General features: G+C 46.9%; 1 protein-coding gene across 2 annotated transcripts in view; it reads right to left on the bottom strand.

Annotated features, from left to right (window-relative positions):
* The window catches only part of LOC143672587 (claudin-34-like), a 44,949-nt gene that overhangs the window by 27,517 nt on the left and 1,915 nt on the right, over positions 1-15,517 (bottom strand). For both annotated transcript variants that reach the window (XR_013169907.1, XM_077147180.1), the window contains exon 2: positions 2,855-2,990. Coding sequence is in view for 1 of the 2 variants with exons in the window: in XM_077147180.1 (XP_077003295.1) it covers positions 2,855-2,862 (8 nt within the window). In the remaining variant the exon portion in view is untranslated. The remainder of the gene's footprint in view (positions 1-2,854; positions 2,991-15,517) is intronic.

Below are 15,517 nucleotides of genomic sequence, written 5' to 3'. Positions count from 1 at the left end.
GGCAGGTCTGCCTGCACTGGCAGAAACCGAGGCCGGGTCGGTGGGGCCCCGAGCCGAGGTAGGCCCAGGATCGCCTTCCCCAACCCGAGGCTGGAGGGGGCAGGGAAGGAGTGCTGCCCTACAGGAGTCCCAGGCAGCAAGGCCCCGCCACCCCTGATTTCGCCCTCCTGGCCCGCAGTGATGCAGGGGTGCGCTGCTGCCGGGTGGAGCCACCCGGTTGGTGGGGCCTTTTCACGGCAGCCAGGGGACTCTCTGCCAGTGGCCCCGACCTCTTGTGCTCGCCCCTGGGTGGGGGGCCCACAACACTGCGTGGTATAGAGGCGGCCCAGGGCGACAGATGGACCGACCAACCAGCGGATGGAGCAGAGCAGCTGCGCGCCATGGCGGCTCCCGACCCCCAGGAGGGAAGGCCCAGGCCGCCAGGGCCCGAGGAGCGCCCCGTGCCAGCTGCTGCTCCCGGGCGGGGCCTGCGGATCCCTGCTCCTGCCTGTTTGTTCCAGGACAACGGATGTCCCGGAGGGCAGCGAGTCTCTGCAGGGGCCTCTGCCTTTGCCGTGACCCCACCAGGCCCGGTGCTGCTCGGGTCACAGGCCCGGTCCTGGGCTGGGGTGGGCTGGGGTGGGCTGCTCAGCGGCCTCAGTGGGCCCAGCATGACCCCTGCGTCCCTGGGAGCCAGGAGGGAGGCGCAGGCCAAACACACAAGCTCCGTTCCTGGTCCCGGGGCCCTAGGGCCCCAGGGCCTCAGCCCCGCACCGGGCTGCCAGCATGGCCGCAGCCACTCTTTCCTGTTGCGCCCCGTGACACCCCCACTAGATGGGGGCTTTGCCCAGTAGATAAAGACCCAGCTTTACCCAGAAGAGAAGCCCCTCCACACGTGACGGTGACCATCTCCCCTGGAGCAGGGGGCCTGGGCTGCCACAGCTTTCCCCGGGGGAATCAGCCAGGGACCCGAGCCCTCCTGGGCTGGCAGGGGAGCAGGGAGCTGGGACCCAGCAGGGAAGACATCCGCTGCCCGGCCACCCCCAAGTCTGTCCCGGCAGTGTCATGCCCAGGCCACACCCTCTCCCATCCCAAGGTCAAGTGCAAAGGATTTCTCAGGGAGGCGGGCCCTCTGGGGCTCTTGTCTTCTGTCCCTGACTCCCCAGGCCTCCGTGATCCCCAGTTCTTTTTGCTTTTGGATTCAGAGGACAGTCTCTGTGGTTAAGCAGGACTTCTCATGAAAGACTTCGTTACTTCATCTCTAAAAGTTCAGGCCATCAGGTTCCTGGGTTCTTCTCTTTCTGAAAAGATTGCCTGACCCAGTCCCTGGCATGGTGAGGTGAAGCCTCTGGGGATTACGCAGTGGTGTTGTGGCCAGACCCCCTGCTGGTCTCAGGGCCCCCACCCCCTGTATAAACCCCTCCCTTGAGCATGGGTGGGACCTCTGACTTGCTTCCAGTGAACAGAATATGGCACAGGGGAAGGGACTTTGAAGATGTAATTAAGGTCCCTGGTCAGAAGGGAGAGTATCCTGGGTGGGCCTGAGTTAATTCGGGGGGAGAAGGAGGGACTGGCTTTCTTAGCAGAGGGCCTCTCCCTGTTGCTGGCTTTGAAGAACCAAGTGCCGGGAGTTCTACAGCCCCAAGGAAATGAATTCTGCCCACAGCCCAGCTGAGCTTGGAAGACGATGCTTCCCCAGTTGAGCTTCCAGATGAGACGGCATCCCAGACCAGACCAGCCCAGCCCAGCCTTGCATTCCAGCGTGGGAGGCAGAGTCGAGGTCCCAGCTGAGCTGCACATGGGCTCCTCCCCCATGGAAACTGGCCGAGGGTAAATGTGGGTGGTGTAAGCTGCTAAATTTGTGGTGATTTGTTAGGCAGCAACAGCTAATAGATAGAGCAGCAAGGAAATCATAGAATTTAGATTAATAAAATGTAGTACATGTCATCTGAGCAACTCCTCTGCTCAGAGCACCCTCCTCGGTGCTGGGAAGGACATGGATGGGGAGCTCGCCTCCCGCTCCTGATGGAAGACCTGCTGTGCAACGAGACAGACTTTCAGGTGACAGATGGAGACAGGAAGAAATAGGGGTTGTGAGCCAGGTACAAAACATGCTGCAGAGTGCAGAAAAAGGAGAGCTGAAGCTGCGTGAATGAGGGAGGCCTTCAAAGGAGAATTGTCCATCCTTACCCCAAGTTGGAGCCCAAGGGTGAGAAGCAGGAGGGGGCAGGCCGCTGTGGGCATGGGTGTGCCCGTGCACAGGTGTGAAATAGGAAGGTGGAAACCTACAGTCTGGTCCAGCAGGCGGGCGGGAGGGGACGTGGCAAACAGTTCACAGAGACATGGAGTGGACACAGGGGATGCCAGGAGGACAGGGTGAGAGGGGTTCCAGGCTGACACCAGGAGCCCATCCAGCATGCAGGGCATCCCGGGTAGGTGTCATATTTATAAACATTGTTCTTTGGGAGTGGGTCATCCCGAGCAGGTGCTCTTGAAGGGACAGCTGAGGCAGTGTGTTGGCAGGAAGCGAGCAGCCGGGCTGGGTGGGTTTAATGGCCTGTGAGAGCTTCTTGGAGGTGCTGCCCGGGGGCTGGCAGGAGGGATTTGAACATGCAAGGGCATTGAATTAGCTGTTAAAGAGGGAAATTCAAGTGGGTCACAGGGATGGCAAGCCGCCTCGGCTGGCAGGGGCACAGGTGTGGCCTTGTCCTGCTGCTGAGGGAAGGTGACGGCAAGCCCACCTATCTTTCATGTGAGGTCTGAGCAGAACGCTGCTTTTGAGGACATGTACTCAGGTTTGGAGGACTCTGCCCAACAGTTTTGCATTCCAGTGTCCAGGCCTGTCATTAGAAACCCCGATTCATTAAGGACTTACATTGACATCTTTCTGTCTGGCTAGGAGGTTTTCTCCACGACAGGAAGAGAGGGATGAGGCGGTTCGCAAGGGAGCGCTTGTGGCGATGCGCCCCAGGATATGAGCCGAGTCACAAGGGGCGAGAAGACGGGAGGGGCTGTGGAGAAAGCAGTGGCATGAATTATGATCTGCACACTGACAAAAATCTTCTGTTTTTCAACAAAATGGGATTTCCCTTTTTGATCCTGGAGATCACGTTTTATGCATTTAAAAGCATTTTCTTCTGGGAAGGGGTCCGTAGCTTCACTGGATGTTAGAGAAGGCTGTGCCCAGAAGAGGCCGGGGCCTCTGCTGTCCCAGGCCTGGCCTGGCCCAGGGTGAACGCCACCTGCAGCGGGCGAGGGGCACCAGGAAAGCCGCCAGGAGGCTCCTGTAGGACTCCAGGTGAGAGATGACAGCACGGACACACACCCCATACACGTATTCACACGTGCGTGTGCAGGTGTGTGTGTGTGTGTGTGTGTGTGTGCACAGCCTGTGGTAGACAGATCCCTCACTGCAGAGAAGCATCACAGAACAAAGGAAACCTTAGAGACTCCTTTGTGTAAATACAAAGACATGCACGTGCTTTCTCTCCACACCTGTGAGTGTGCATGGAAAGTCCATGAAAGACAGCACCAGGAACTCTAGAAGGCAGGAGGGGTCTGGGATGGGAGGGCAATGCCTCATTCAGAGTCCATCTGTGGGCGCTACTGTCAGTGATTACCAGCCATGTGTGGGGTTTCCATTAGAGAGCAAGAGAGTTAGGGAAGCCAGGAGCACGGGGTCAGCACATCCATCAGGAAAGCTGTTCGAGGTACTTAGCCAAGTAAACATGCAAGTTGCAGGAAAGTCTGTGTAGAAATGGTTCAATTTCTGTGAAAATTAAATGAGATATATATGTTTTTGTATCAAAAAATGTATATAAATATACAATACATGTGTTTGCCTAGGAATAGAGAATCTGGGCTTACAGGAACTGGTGAAAAGTAGTTTGTTCTGGAAGTGGACCTGGGATTGGGGGTACTGGCAAGAGAACATAACCTTCTAACCCAATACCCCCTTTGCAGGCTCTAATTTTTTGCCATGAACATGGATTACTGTTTTCTTTTTTAATCCAGAAATCTTCACACACACACATTCCGTGCATGACATACAATCAGTGGCTCACAATGTCATCACATAGCTGTGATTCATCATCATGATCATTTTTAGAACATTTGCATCACTCCAGAAAAAGAAATAAAGAGAGAAAGCAAAAAACTCATGCATACCATACCCCTTACTGCTCCCTCTCATTGACCACTAGTATTTCAATCTACCCCATTTATTTTAACCCTTATTCCCCCTATTATTTATTTTTTTATCCATTTTTTTTTTTTACTCATCTGTCCATACCTTGGATAAAAGGAGCATCAGGCACAAGGTTTTCACAATCACACAGTCACATTGTAAAAGCTGTATCATTAAACAGTCGTCTTCAAGAATCAAAGCTACTGGAACACAGCTCAACAGTTTCAGATATTTCCTTCCAGCCACTCCACTACACCATAAACTAAAAAGGGAATATCTATATAATGCATAACCTCCAGGATAACCTCTCGACCGTGTTTAAAATCTCTCAGCCACTGATATTTTATTTTGTCTCATTTGTCTCTTCCCCCTTTTGGTCAAGAAGGCTTTCTCAACCCCATAATGCCGGGTCCCAGCTCCTCCCGAGAGTTCTGTCCCTCATTGCCAGGGAGATTTACACCCCTAGGAGTCATGTCCCATGTAGTGCGGAGGGCAGTGGGTTCACCTGCCGAGTTGGCTGAGAGAGAGAGAGAAGCCACATCTGAGCAACAAAAGAGGTTCTCTGGGGGCGACTCTCAGGCCTAATGTTAAGTAGGCTTAGCCTATTCTTTGTGGGGATAAGTTTCATAGGGACAAACCCCAAGATCAAGGGCTTAGTCTATTGATTTGGTTGTCCCCACTGCTTGTGAGAATATCAGAAATTCTCCAAACGGAGAAGCTTAATATTTCCTCCTTTCTCCCCAGACCCCAAATGGACTTTGCAAATACTTCTTTATTCATTGCCCATATTACTCTGGGATATATTGGGGCATCACACTAACCTGGACAAAGCAACAAGATCTCACACCCTATTCAAAATTCCATGTATTCATACATTCAACTAAACTGACCATACAAGTTAAATTAGGTAATGCACAGTACCCAAAATATAAATTTTGCACTAAATCAACATCTTTCAACCCCATGAGGCCAGGTCCCAGCTACTCCTGGGAGTTCTGCCCCATGCTGCCAGGGAGATTTACACCCCTGGGAATCATGCCTCACACAGAGGGGAGGGTGGTAAGTTGAAGTTTTAAGAAGTTGAACTTTTAAAATATGGACAGTAGCATCCTTTACCCTGTATTCTGCTCTACCCCAGTCCTATCCACATCAGCTTCCTTCACACCTCTAGTTGAAGTCTGATCCCTTTTTCAACTTTTTTAACCGCTGCTATATGGGGTACCACTGACTTTCAGAGCTCTAACTCTGAGTCTTGGGTGTCATATACATACCTGAAGCATGAACATGAATTACTCTTAAAACACAATCAGTGAGTTAATTTAGAGAAATGTGAATAAGGCAGGTTGGCTCGTGGCTCTGAGGAAGGAGAGTAAGCGAACTGGTGAGTCTCCACAGCGCTGGGCCAAAGAACTGCTGGTGCCCATGGGAAGGAGTGGGCAGGGCAGTGGCTGCAGACGGAGAAGCTGTGCCCCCACTGGGGAGCAACCGAGCCCTCCCCGCCCCCAGCTCCCCCACTTCCATGGGCCAGGCATGGTTCCAATTCAGCTACTCAACATTTCGTTCCTGGGATCAAAAAGCTCCCCTCTGTTTATACTCTTAAAAATTCTTGAGGACCCTAAAGAGTTTTTATTCATGCGGAGTGTATCTACTGATATTTATTATAATAGAAATTAAGTTTGAGAAATTAAAAAATTATAGTCATGTAATAATAAATCCATAATGAATCTATTACATGCTAACATAAATAACATTTTCATGTCTTTATGACAAGTAACCATCTCCCATGTGCATGCACCCTGTTCTAGTTTGCTACCTGCCAGAATGCAACACACCAGAGATGGATTGGCTTTTAATAAAAGGGATTTATTTAGTTAGCATGTAGTTCTTCAGAGGAAAAGCAGCTAACTTTCAACCGAGGTTCTTTCTTACACGGGAAGACAAGGGGTGATCTCTGCTGGCCTTCTCTCCAGGCCTCTGGGTTCCAGCAATGTTCCCTGGGGTGATTCATTTCTGCATCTCCAAAGGCCTGGGCTGAGCTGTGAGTGCTGAGATGAGGTATGCTGAACTGCTAGGCTGTGCTACATTGAGCTCTCTCATTTAAGCACCAGCCAATTAAGTCAAACGTCACTCATTGCAGCAGACATGCCTCCTAGCCGACTGCAGATGTAATCAGCAACAGATGAGGTTCAAGTACCAGTGGCTCATGGCCACAGCAACAAGACTAGGTGCCTTCACCCGGCCAAGTTGACACCTGAACCTAACTACCACAGACCCTTTTCATATGGAATCCCTTGCAAGCATCTGGAAACTTCATGGCTCCCTCGTGAGAGAATGGGGGTGGAAATGCACCCAACCTGTTGGTTTTAGGAGGAAGAGTTTGGACCTGTGGACCCTGAAAGGGCCTTTGTGCCTCCCAGGTGCCCGAGACCACACATTGGGAAATGCTGTTCTGTGTGCTATGTATTTCATCTCCCAACAGTCCTCCAAGTGGACAGTATTCTGGTGCCCGTTTTGTGAGGGGACAGAGATGTCAAGTCACTTGTGCATAGGCACCCTGGAAGTAGGCGTGGGGGCAGCCTGCACTGGCAAGGTGGAGGGTGGGTCTTCCCTGAGCCGCACACCACTGCGGGGGCCCCCAGCAGCTCCTGGCGGCTTTTTCTTTGCTTGTCACAACTTCCTCACGGCAGCCCTAGTGCACACAGAAGGTAAGGAAATGAAGGCAGTCAGCAGATGAAAATGTTAGAGGACTCAAGTCCTTTCCCTAAAGGAGCTCGAGGGACAGAGGCATGGAGACAGACAGAAAGGAAGTGCCCCCAGAGCCAGGAGCCCGGCCCCTGGCTAAGAGCCGGGTACAGAGAAGTCCCTCCAGCAGGATTCGTAGCCTGAAAAGCCCAACACACCGAAGGCTAGCAAAGGTCTCTTCTTTACGGGTTGAGTTTTAATTCTAGCATTGCCAACTGGCTGCACTTCTTACCCGAGGTGCCTGCATGAGCCTCCCCTGTCCTCTTTTAACTTTCCCAGCCTTAAGAGGTCTTGGCAATTTCATTCCTCCTCCCTTCCCAGCTGCAGGTGCACCTCCTGTCCCCCACCCCCTCACAGCTCACCTTGTGGTACACATGTGGCCTTATCTCGGCTGGTTTGGGGACATCCATTAGGCATCTGGCGTGACCCACCACCACATCTTGAGGGGACTCCTCACACACAGAGAAAGGTTAGAAGCCCCTCTGCGGGGTTGTCCCCCAAACGACTTTCTGCAGAACCCAAACCCTCTCAATAACTTCAGCTGCAAACGTCCCCCAACATGCAACAGTGGGGTCAAGAAGAAGCCAAGGGGGAGAATGATGCCCCTCCAGAAGATTCATATGCCACACGGCCACCGAGGACTTCCAGAAAAACCACCTGTGGCCATAGCCAGCCTTCAGAGTCCAAGTTGGAGTGTGGTTCTATTTATACCCTATTCTGGAAAAGGCACAGAGATGCCTTTGGATGGCAAAGAGATCAGAGGCTGCCTGGGGAAGGAAGAGGTTGGCTGCAGAGGGGGCCACGGAAATACTGTCTAGGTTGTGGTGATGGTAACACAAATGTACACATTGATCAAAACTCACAGAACCAGGACTAAGTTAGACATTAATTTTGTATGTGAATTAGAAATTGATTCTGAAAATGGTAGGAAAAAAAGAAAAAAAAAGGGTACCAAGAACAGCACCACCTGTAATGAGCAAAAAATGGGTCCCAATACTTCCTCCCCGGGAGAACGGATGGATGCATTGTGGATTATGCGTGCCATGGGGAGTGTGCATCTGGCACAAACTGGTTATCATGGCCTTTGTCCCCTTTTGTTCATAAGCATCTATTTTAGTTTGCTAGCTGCCAGAATGCAATACACCAGAAATGGAACGGCTTTTTAAAAGGGGGAATTTAATAAATTGCTAGTTTATAGCTCTATGACCTTGAAAATGTCCCAAACTAAAGCAAGTCTATAAAAATGTCCGAATTAAGGCACCAACAAGAGGTTACCTTCACTCAAGAAAGGCCGATGAAGTTTGGGTTTCTCTCTCAGCTGGAAAGGCACATGGCGAACATGGCGACATCTGCTAGCTTTCTCTCCAGGCTTCTTGCTTCATGAAACTCTCCCAGGGGCGTTTTCCTTCTTCATCTCCACAGGTCTCTGACTGTGTGGGCTCTCATGGGTCTCCCATAGCTCTCTCTTAACTCTAAAAGGGACTCTCCAAAATGTTTCCTCTTTTAAAGGATTCCAGTAAAGTAATCAAGACCCACCTGGAATGAGTGCAGTCACATCTTCATCTAGTCAAGGTTAATACCCACAATTGGGTGAGGCACATCTCCGTGGAGATCATCTAATTAAATTTCCAATCTACAGTACTGAATAGGGATTAAAGGTCAGGATTAAAACATGGCTTAAAGGGTGCCTAATCGTTTCAAAGCAGCACAGCATCCATTCATTTACAGACTCTCCCCAGCTGGGACGAACATTATCCCACTTAGTACAATGTTAGCAGGCTTTAGGGAGCGCGCCAAACCCACATGCCAGATCCGGGCCCCTCCAGAACTTTCTCCCAGCCCTGGATGAACCTGTAGCAGGGGAGAGACCCACATGGGTGCTGATGACAGGTTGACACCAGAGCTTTCTTGTAGACCCCTAGAGCCTTTCTAACTCACACCACAGGGTCCTGTGGATGCCCAAGGCTCTCCCTCTCCCACGGAAAGGTTATGGGGCGCCGTGAGGAGTAAATGAGGAGAAAAGGATGCATTTGTTGTTGGCTCCTGTGAAGCCCTACTTCCAGCCGTCTCACCAGGATCACTTTTGTCCAGGAATGCATCTTGGCTTCCTTCACCGGCAGCCACCATCCTATGTGCCTCTTCCAGCTCATCACCCAACAAGACCACCGGGACTCGTAGGATATGTCTGGATTCTCCTTGCTGCTAGAGGTTTCATGTCATTGAAGTCATATGGTTCACTATGGACCATTTTAAAACTACATAAGCATTCATGGGGCACTTTAAAGCCTTTTACAAAAGCTTTGGAATAATGCTATAAACAGCCATTGTGACATGGGAGCTGAGTGGACTGTCCACTTATATAGGTTGTCAAAAGTATGGGCCACTTACAAGAGAATTGTAAAGGAACGGGGCTGGTTTTCTGGGGTGGCTTCTAGGAATGCACCTCCTAACTTTCCAGGCACTCTTTAGCCCTCACTGCAAATCTTTTTTTTTTTTTTTGATAGTTTTATTGAGACGTAATTCACATACCATGAAATTTGCTCTTTTAAGTGTACAGTTCAGGGAGTTTTAGTATACTCAAAAAATTGTGCAACCATCACCAGTATGTACTTCCAGAAGTGGTTTCCTTACCTAAAGAGAAACTCCATGCCCGTCAGCACACACTGCCCATCCCCCCTTCCCCCCAGCCCTAGGCAACCCCTAATCCACTCCTTGTCTCCATGGATTTGTCTGTCACGGCCATTTCATAGAAATAGAATCGTACAAAATGTGGTCTGGCCAGCAACCTTCACAAACAGATTAAATTTCCAGTCAGGCCATCTCATCCCATGTAGAATATTCACAAATTCTCTCCTTCATTTTGTGATATTGGCACCGTGTCACCATTGTACTGTCATCTTGAAGCAGCCTCACTATTAATTTCTTAAGGTGAGGCGGTTGGTGTTTCCTTGCCCTGCTTTCCCTTTGGAGGCCCTGGTCCATTTTCTGACCACCACAATGGTGACCCCTGCCACGAGACACACTCCCCCTCTTAGAAAAGGCATTTCAGAGTTTATAAGGCTTGCTGAATTCAAGGGAGCCAAATCATTGGGTCTTTTACGTTATGAGTCAGGATATGATTAGGAAATTTGTGTTTTAAACTATCCCAGGACAAAAAAAAAAAAAAAAGCCAGAAAACAACAATTAAGCCAAATCCTCAAGTATCTCCTGTCCCCAAGATTCCTTGCCTCTGGGAGTACCCAGTGGTTCAAGACATACAGTGTTCTAATATTAAGAAGACAGATAAGGGACTTCCAGAGAAGATGGCGGCTTAGTAAGACGCGCGGATCTTAGTTCCTCCTCCAGAACAGCTACTAGGGGAGTAGAAACGATACAGAACAGCTTCCAGAGCCACGACAGAGATCAAAAAGACAGCGTACCCCATCTTGGAACGGCTGACTGGCTGAGAGAACCCGCTCCGGTGAGATCGCCGAGGGGCACGGGCTTCCCCGGGCGGGACGGCAAGCGGCCGGAGTTCCTCCCTTCCCCCTTCCCGGGCTGGCTGGGAGAATTGGACAGGCGGTCCCCTCAAGCCGCGGCGGCTGGCGCCCACACCACGTGCAGCCCCCCGGACCAACTGAGAGAATTGGATCGGAAATCCCAAGGCCACAGAGAACGGTGACGGGGGGGAGGGGGGCCCTTCCAAGCACGTGACTCCCCAGGAACGGTGCACTCTCCCGGGCGGGCCGCGGCGGCTGGCGCCCTCCCACCACGCTTGGTGCCCGGGGCCGACTAGGAAATTCGGACGGGCGCTCTCCCGGGCTGCGGCGGCCGGCGACCCTCCCCGCGTTCGGACCCTGGGCCGGCTGACACTCTTCCAAGCCGCTTCAGCTGGCGAACCTCCCCGACGGCGAGAGTTTTCCAAAGTTAAAGGACCCACAGCACCTTTTACTGGTGGGACCCGCAGACAAATGTGCGCCACGAGCACCACCTACTGGGCAGGATAAGAAAAACAGATGCCAGAGATTTCACAGAAAAATCTTCCAAATTGTTGGGTCCAGCACCCAGGGAAATCTGACTAAATGCCCAGACGCCAGCAGAAGATAATGGATTACGTTCAAAAAATTGAAAATATGGCCCAGTCAAAGGAATGAACCAATAGTTCAAATGAGATACAGGAGCTGAGACAACTAATGCTGAATATACGAACAGAAATGGAAAACCTCTTCAAAAACGAAATCGATAAATTGAGGGAGGACATGAAGAAGACATGGGCTGAACAAAAAGAAGAAATAGAAAAACTGAAAAAACAAATCACAGAACTTATGGAAATGAAGAATAAAGTAGAAAAGATGGAAAAAGCAATGGATACCTACAATGATAGATTTAAAAAGACAGAAGATAGAATTAGTGATTTGGAGGATGGAACATCTGAATTCCAAAAAGAAACAGAAACTATTGGGAAAAGAATGGAAAAATTTGAACAGGGTATCAGGGAACTCAAGGACAATATGAACCGCACAAATATACGTGTTGTGGGTGTCCCAGAAAGAGAAGAGAAGGGAAAAGGAGGAGAAAAACTAATGGAAGAAATTATCACTGAAAACTTCCCAACTCTTATGAAAGACCTAAAATTACAGATCCAAGAAGTGCAGCGCACCCCAAAGAGATTAGACCCAAATAGGCGTTCTCCAAGACACTTACTAGTTAGAATGTCAGAGGTCAAAGAGAAAGAGAGGATCTTGAAAGCAGCAAGAGAAAAACAATCCATCACATACAAGGGAAACCCAATAAGACTATGTGTAGATTTCTCAGCAAAAACCATGGAAGCTAGAAGACAGTGGGATGATATATTTAATTTACTAAAAGAGAAAAACTGCCAACCAAGACTCCTATATCCAGCAAAATTGTCCTTCAAAAATGAGGGAGAAATTAAAACATTCTCAGGCAAAAAGTCACTGAGAGAACTTGTGACCAAGAGACCAGCTCTGCAAGAAATACTAAAGGGAGCACTAGAGTCAGATATGAAAAGACAGAAGAGAGAGGTATGGAGAAGAGTGTAGAAAGAAGGAAAGTCAGATATGATATATATAATACAAAAGGCAAAATGGTAGAGGAAAATATTATCCAAACAGTAATAACACTAAATGTTAATGGACTGAATTCCCCAATCAAAAGACATAGACTGGCAGAATGGATTAAAAAACAGGATCCTTCTATATGCTATCTACAGGAAACACATCTTAGACCCAAAGATAAACATAGGTTGAAAGTGAAAGGTTGGGAAAAGATATTTCATGCAAATAACAACCAGAAAAGAGCAGGAGTGCCTATACTAATATCCAACAAATTAGACTTCAAATGTAAAACAGTTAAAAGAGACAAAGAAGGACACTATCTACTAATAAAAGGGACAATTCAACAAGAAGACAGAACAATCATAAATATTTATGCACCGAACAAGAAGGCCCCAAAATACGTAAGGAATACACTGCAAACACTGAAAAGGGAAATAGACACATATACCATAATAGTTGGAGACTTCAATTCACCACTCTCATCAATGGACAGAACATCTAGACAGAGGATCAATAAAGAAATAGAGAATCTGAATATTACTATAAATGAGCTAGACTTAACAGACATTTATAGGACATTACATCCCACAACAGCAGGATACACCTTTTTCTCAAGTGCTCATGGATCATTCTCAAAGATAGACCATATGCTGGGTCACAAAGCAAGTCTTAACAAATTTTAAAAGACTGAAATCATACACAACACTTTCTCGGATCATAAAGGAATGAAGTTGGAAATCAATAATAGGCGGAGTGCCAGAAAATCCACAAACACGTGGAGGCTCAACAACGCACTCTTAAACAACGAGTGGGTCAAAGAAGAAATTGCAAGAGAAATTAGTAAATACCTCAAGGCGAATGAAAATGAAAACACAACATATCAAAACTTATGGGACGCAGCAAAGGCAGTGCTAAGAGGGAAATTTATTGCCCTAAATGCCTATATCAGAAAAGAAGAAAAGGCAAAAATGCAGGAATTAGCTGTCCACTTGGAAGAACTGGAGAAAGAACAGCAAACTAATCCCAAAGCAAGCAAAAGGAAAGAAATAACAAAGATCAGAGCAGAAATCAATGAAATTGAAAACATGAAAACAATAGAGAAAATCAATAAGACCAGAAGTTGGTTCTATGAGAAAATCAATAAGATTGATGGGCCCTTAGCAAGATTGACAAAAAGAAGAAGAGAGAGGATGCAAATAAATAAGATCAGAAATCGAAGAGGAGACATAACTACTGACCTCACAGAAATAAAGGAGGTAATAACAGGATACTATGAACAAACTTTACGCTAATAAATACAACAATTTAGATGAAATGGACGGGTTCCTGGAAAGACATGAACAACCAACTTTAACTCAAGAAGAAATAGATGACCTCAACAAACCAATCACAAGTAAAGAAATTGAATTAGTCATCCAAAAGCTTCCTAAAAAGAAAAGTCCAGGACCAGATGGCTTCACATGTGAATTCTATCAAACATTCCAGAAAGAATTAGTACCAACTCTCCTCAAACTCTTCAAAAAAATTGAAGTGGAGGGAAAACTACCTAATTCATTCTATGAAGCCAACATCACCCTCATACCAAAACCAGGCAAAGATATTACAAAAAAAGAAAACTACAGACCAATCTCTCTAATGAATATAGATGCAAAAATCCTCAATAAAATTCTAGCAAATCGTATCCAACAACACATTAAAAGAATTATACATCATGACCAAGTAGGATTCATCCCAGGTATGCAAGGATGGTTCAACATAAGAAAATCAATTAATGTAATACACCATATCAACAAATCAAAGCAGAAAAATCACATGATCATCTCAATTGATGCAGAGGAGGCATTTGACAAGATTCAACATCCTTTCTTGTTGAAAACACTTCAAAAGATAGGAATACAAGGGAACTTCCTTAAAATGATAGAGGGAATGTATGAAAAACCCACAGCAGATATCATCCTCAATGGGGAAAAATTGAAAACTTTCCCCCTAAGATCAGGAACAAGACAAGGATGTCCACTATCACCACTATTATTGAACATTGTGTTGGAGGTTCTAGCCAGAGCAATTAGACAAGAAAAAGAAATACAAGGCATCAAAATTGGAAAGGAAGAAGTAAAACTATCACTGTTTGTAGACGATATGATACTATACGTCGAAAACCCGGAGAAATCCACCACAAAGCTACTAGAGCTAATAAATGAGTACAGCAAAGTAGTAGGATACAAGATCAACATTCAAAAATCTGTAGCATTTCTATACACTAGTAATGAACAAGCTGAGGGGGAAATCAAGAAACGAATCCCATTTACAATTGCAACTAAAAGAATAAAATACCTAGGAATAAATTTAACTAAAGAGACAAAAAACCTATATAAAGAAAACTACAAAAAACTGTTAAAAGAAATCACAGAAGACCTAAATAGATGGAAGGGCATACTGTATTCATGGATTGGAAGACTAAATATAGTTAAGATGTCAATCCTACCTAAATTGATTTACAGATTCAATGCAATACCAATCAAAATCCCAACAACTTATTTTTCAGAAATAGAAAAACCAATAAGCAAATTTATCTGGAAGGGCAGGATGCTCCGATTTGCTAAAAAGATCTTGAGGAAAAAAAACGAAGCTGGAGGTCTCACGCTGCCTGACTTTAAGGCATATTATGAAGCCACAGTGGTCAAAACAGCATGGTATTGGCATAAAGATAGATATATAGACCAATGGAATTGAATAGAGTGCTCAGATATAGACCCTCTCATCTATGGACATTTGATCTTTGATAAGGCAGTCAAGCCAACTCACCTGGGACAGAACAGTCTCTTCAATAAATGGTGCCTAGAGAACTGGATATCCATATGCAAAAGAATGAAAGAGGACCAATATCTCACACCTTATACAAAAGTTACCTCAAAATGGATCAAAGATCTAAACATTAGGTCTAAGACCATAAAACAGTTAGAGGAAAATGTTGGGAGATATCTTATGAAACTTACAATTGGAGGCGGTTTTATGGACCTTAAACCTAAAGCAAGAACACTGAAGAAGGAAATAAATAAATGGGAGCTCCTCAAAATTAAACACTTTTGTGCATCAAAGAACTTCATCAAGAAAGTAGAAAGACAGCCTACGCAATGGGAGACAATATTTGGAAATGACGTATCAGATAAAGGTCTAGTATCCAGAATTTATAAAGAGATTGTTCAACTCAACAACAAAAAGACAGCCAACCCAATTACAAAATGGGAAAAAGACTTGAACAGACACCTCTCAGAAGAGGAAATACAAATGGCCAAAAGGCACATGAAGAGATGCTCAATGTCCCTGGCCATTAGAGAAATGCAAATAAAAACCACAATGAGATATCATCTCACACCCACCAGAATGGCCAGTATCAACAAAACAGAAAACGACAAGTGCTGGAGAGGATGCGGAGAAAGAGGCACACTTATCCACTGTTGGTGGGATTGTCAAATGGTGCAACCACTGTGGAAGGCAGTTTGGTGGTTCCTCAAAAAGCTGAATATAGAATTGCCATACGACCCAGCAATAC

Source organism: Tamandua tetradactyla, chromosome Y (genome assembly GCF_023851605.1).
Source record: "Tamandua tetradactyla isolate mTamTet1 chromosome Y, mTamTet1.pri, whole genome shotgun sequence".
Taxonomy (NCBI): domain Eukaryota; kingdom Metazoa; phylum Chordata; class Mammalia; order Pilosa; family Myrmecophagidae; genus Tamandua; species Tamandua tetradactyla.
Note: the sequence above shows the minus strand (reverse complement) of the source record. Positions and strands in the feature narration are given on the sequence as shown.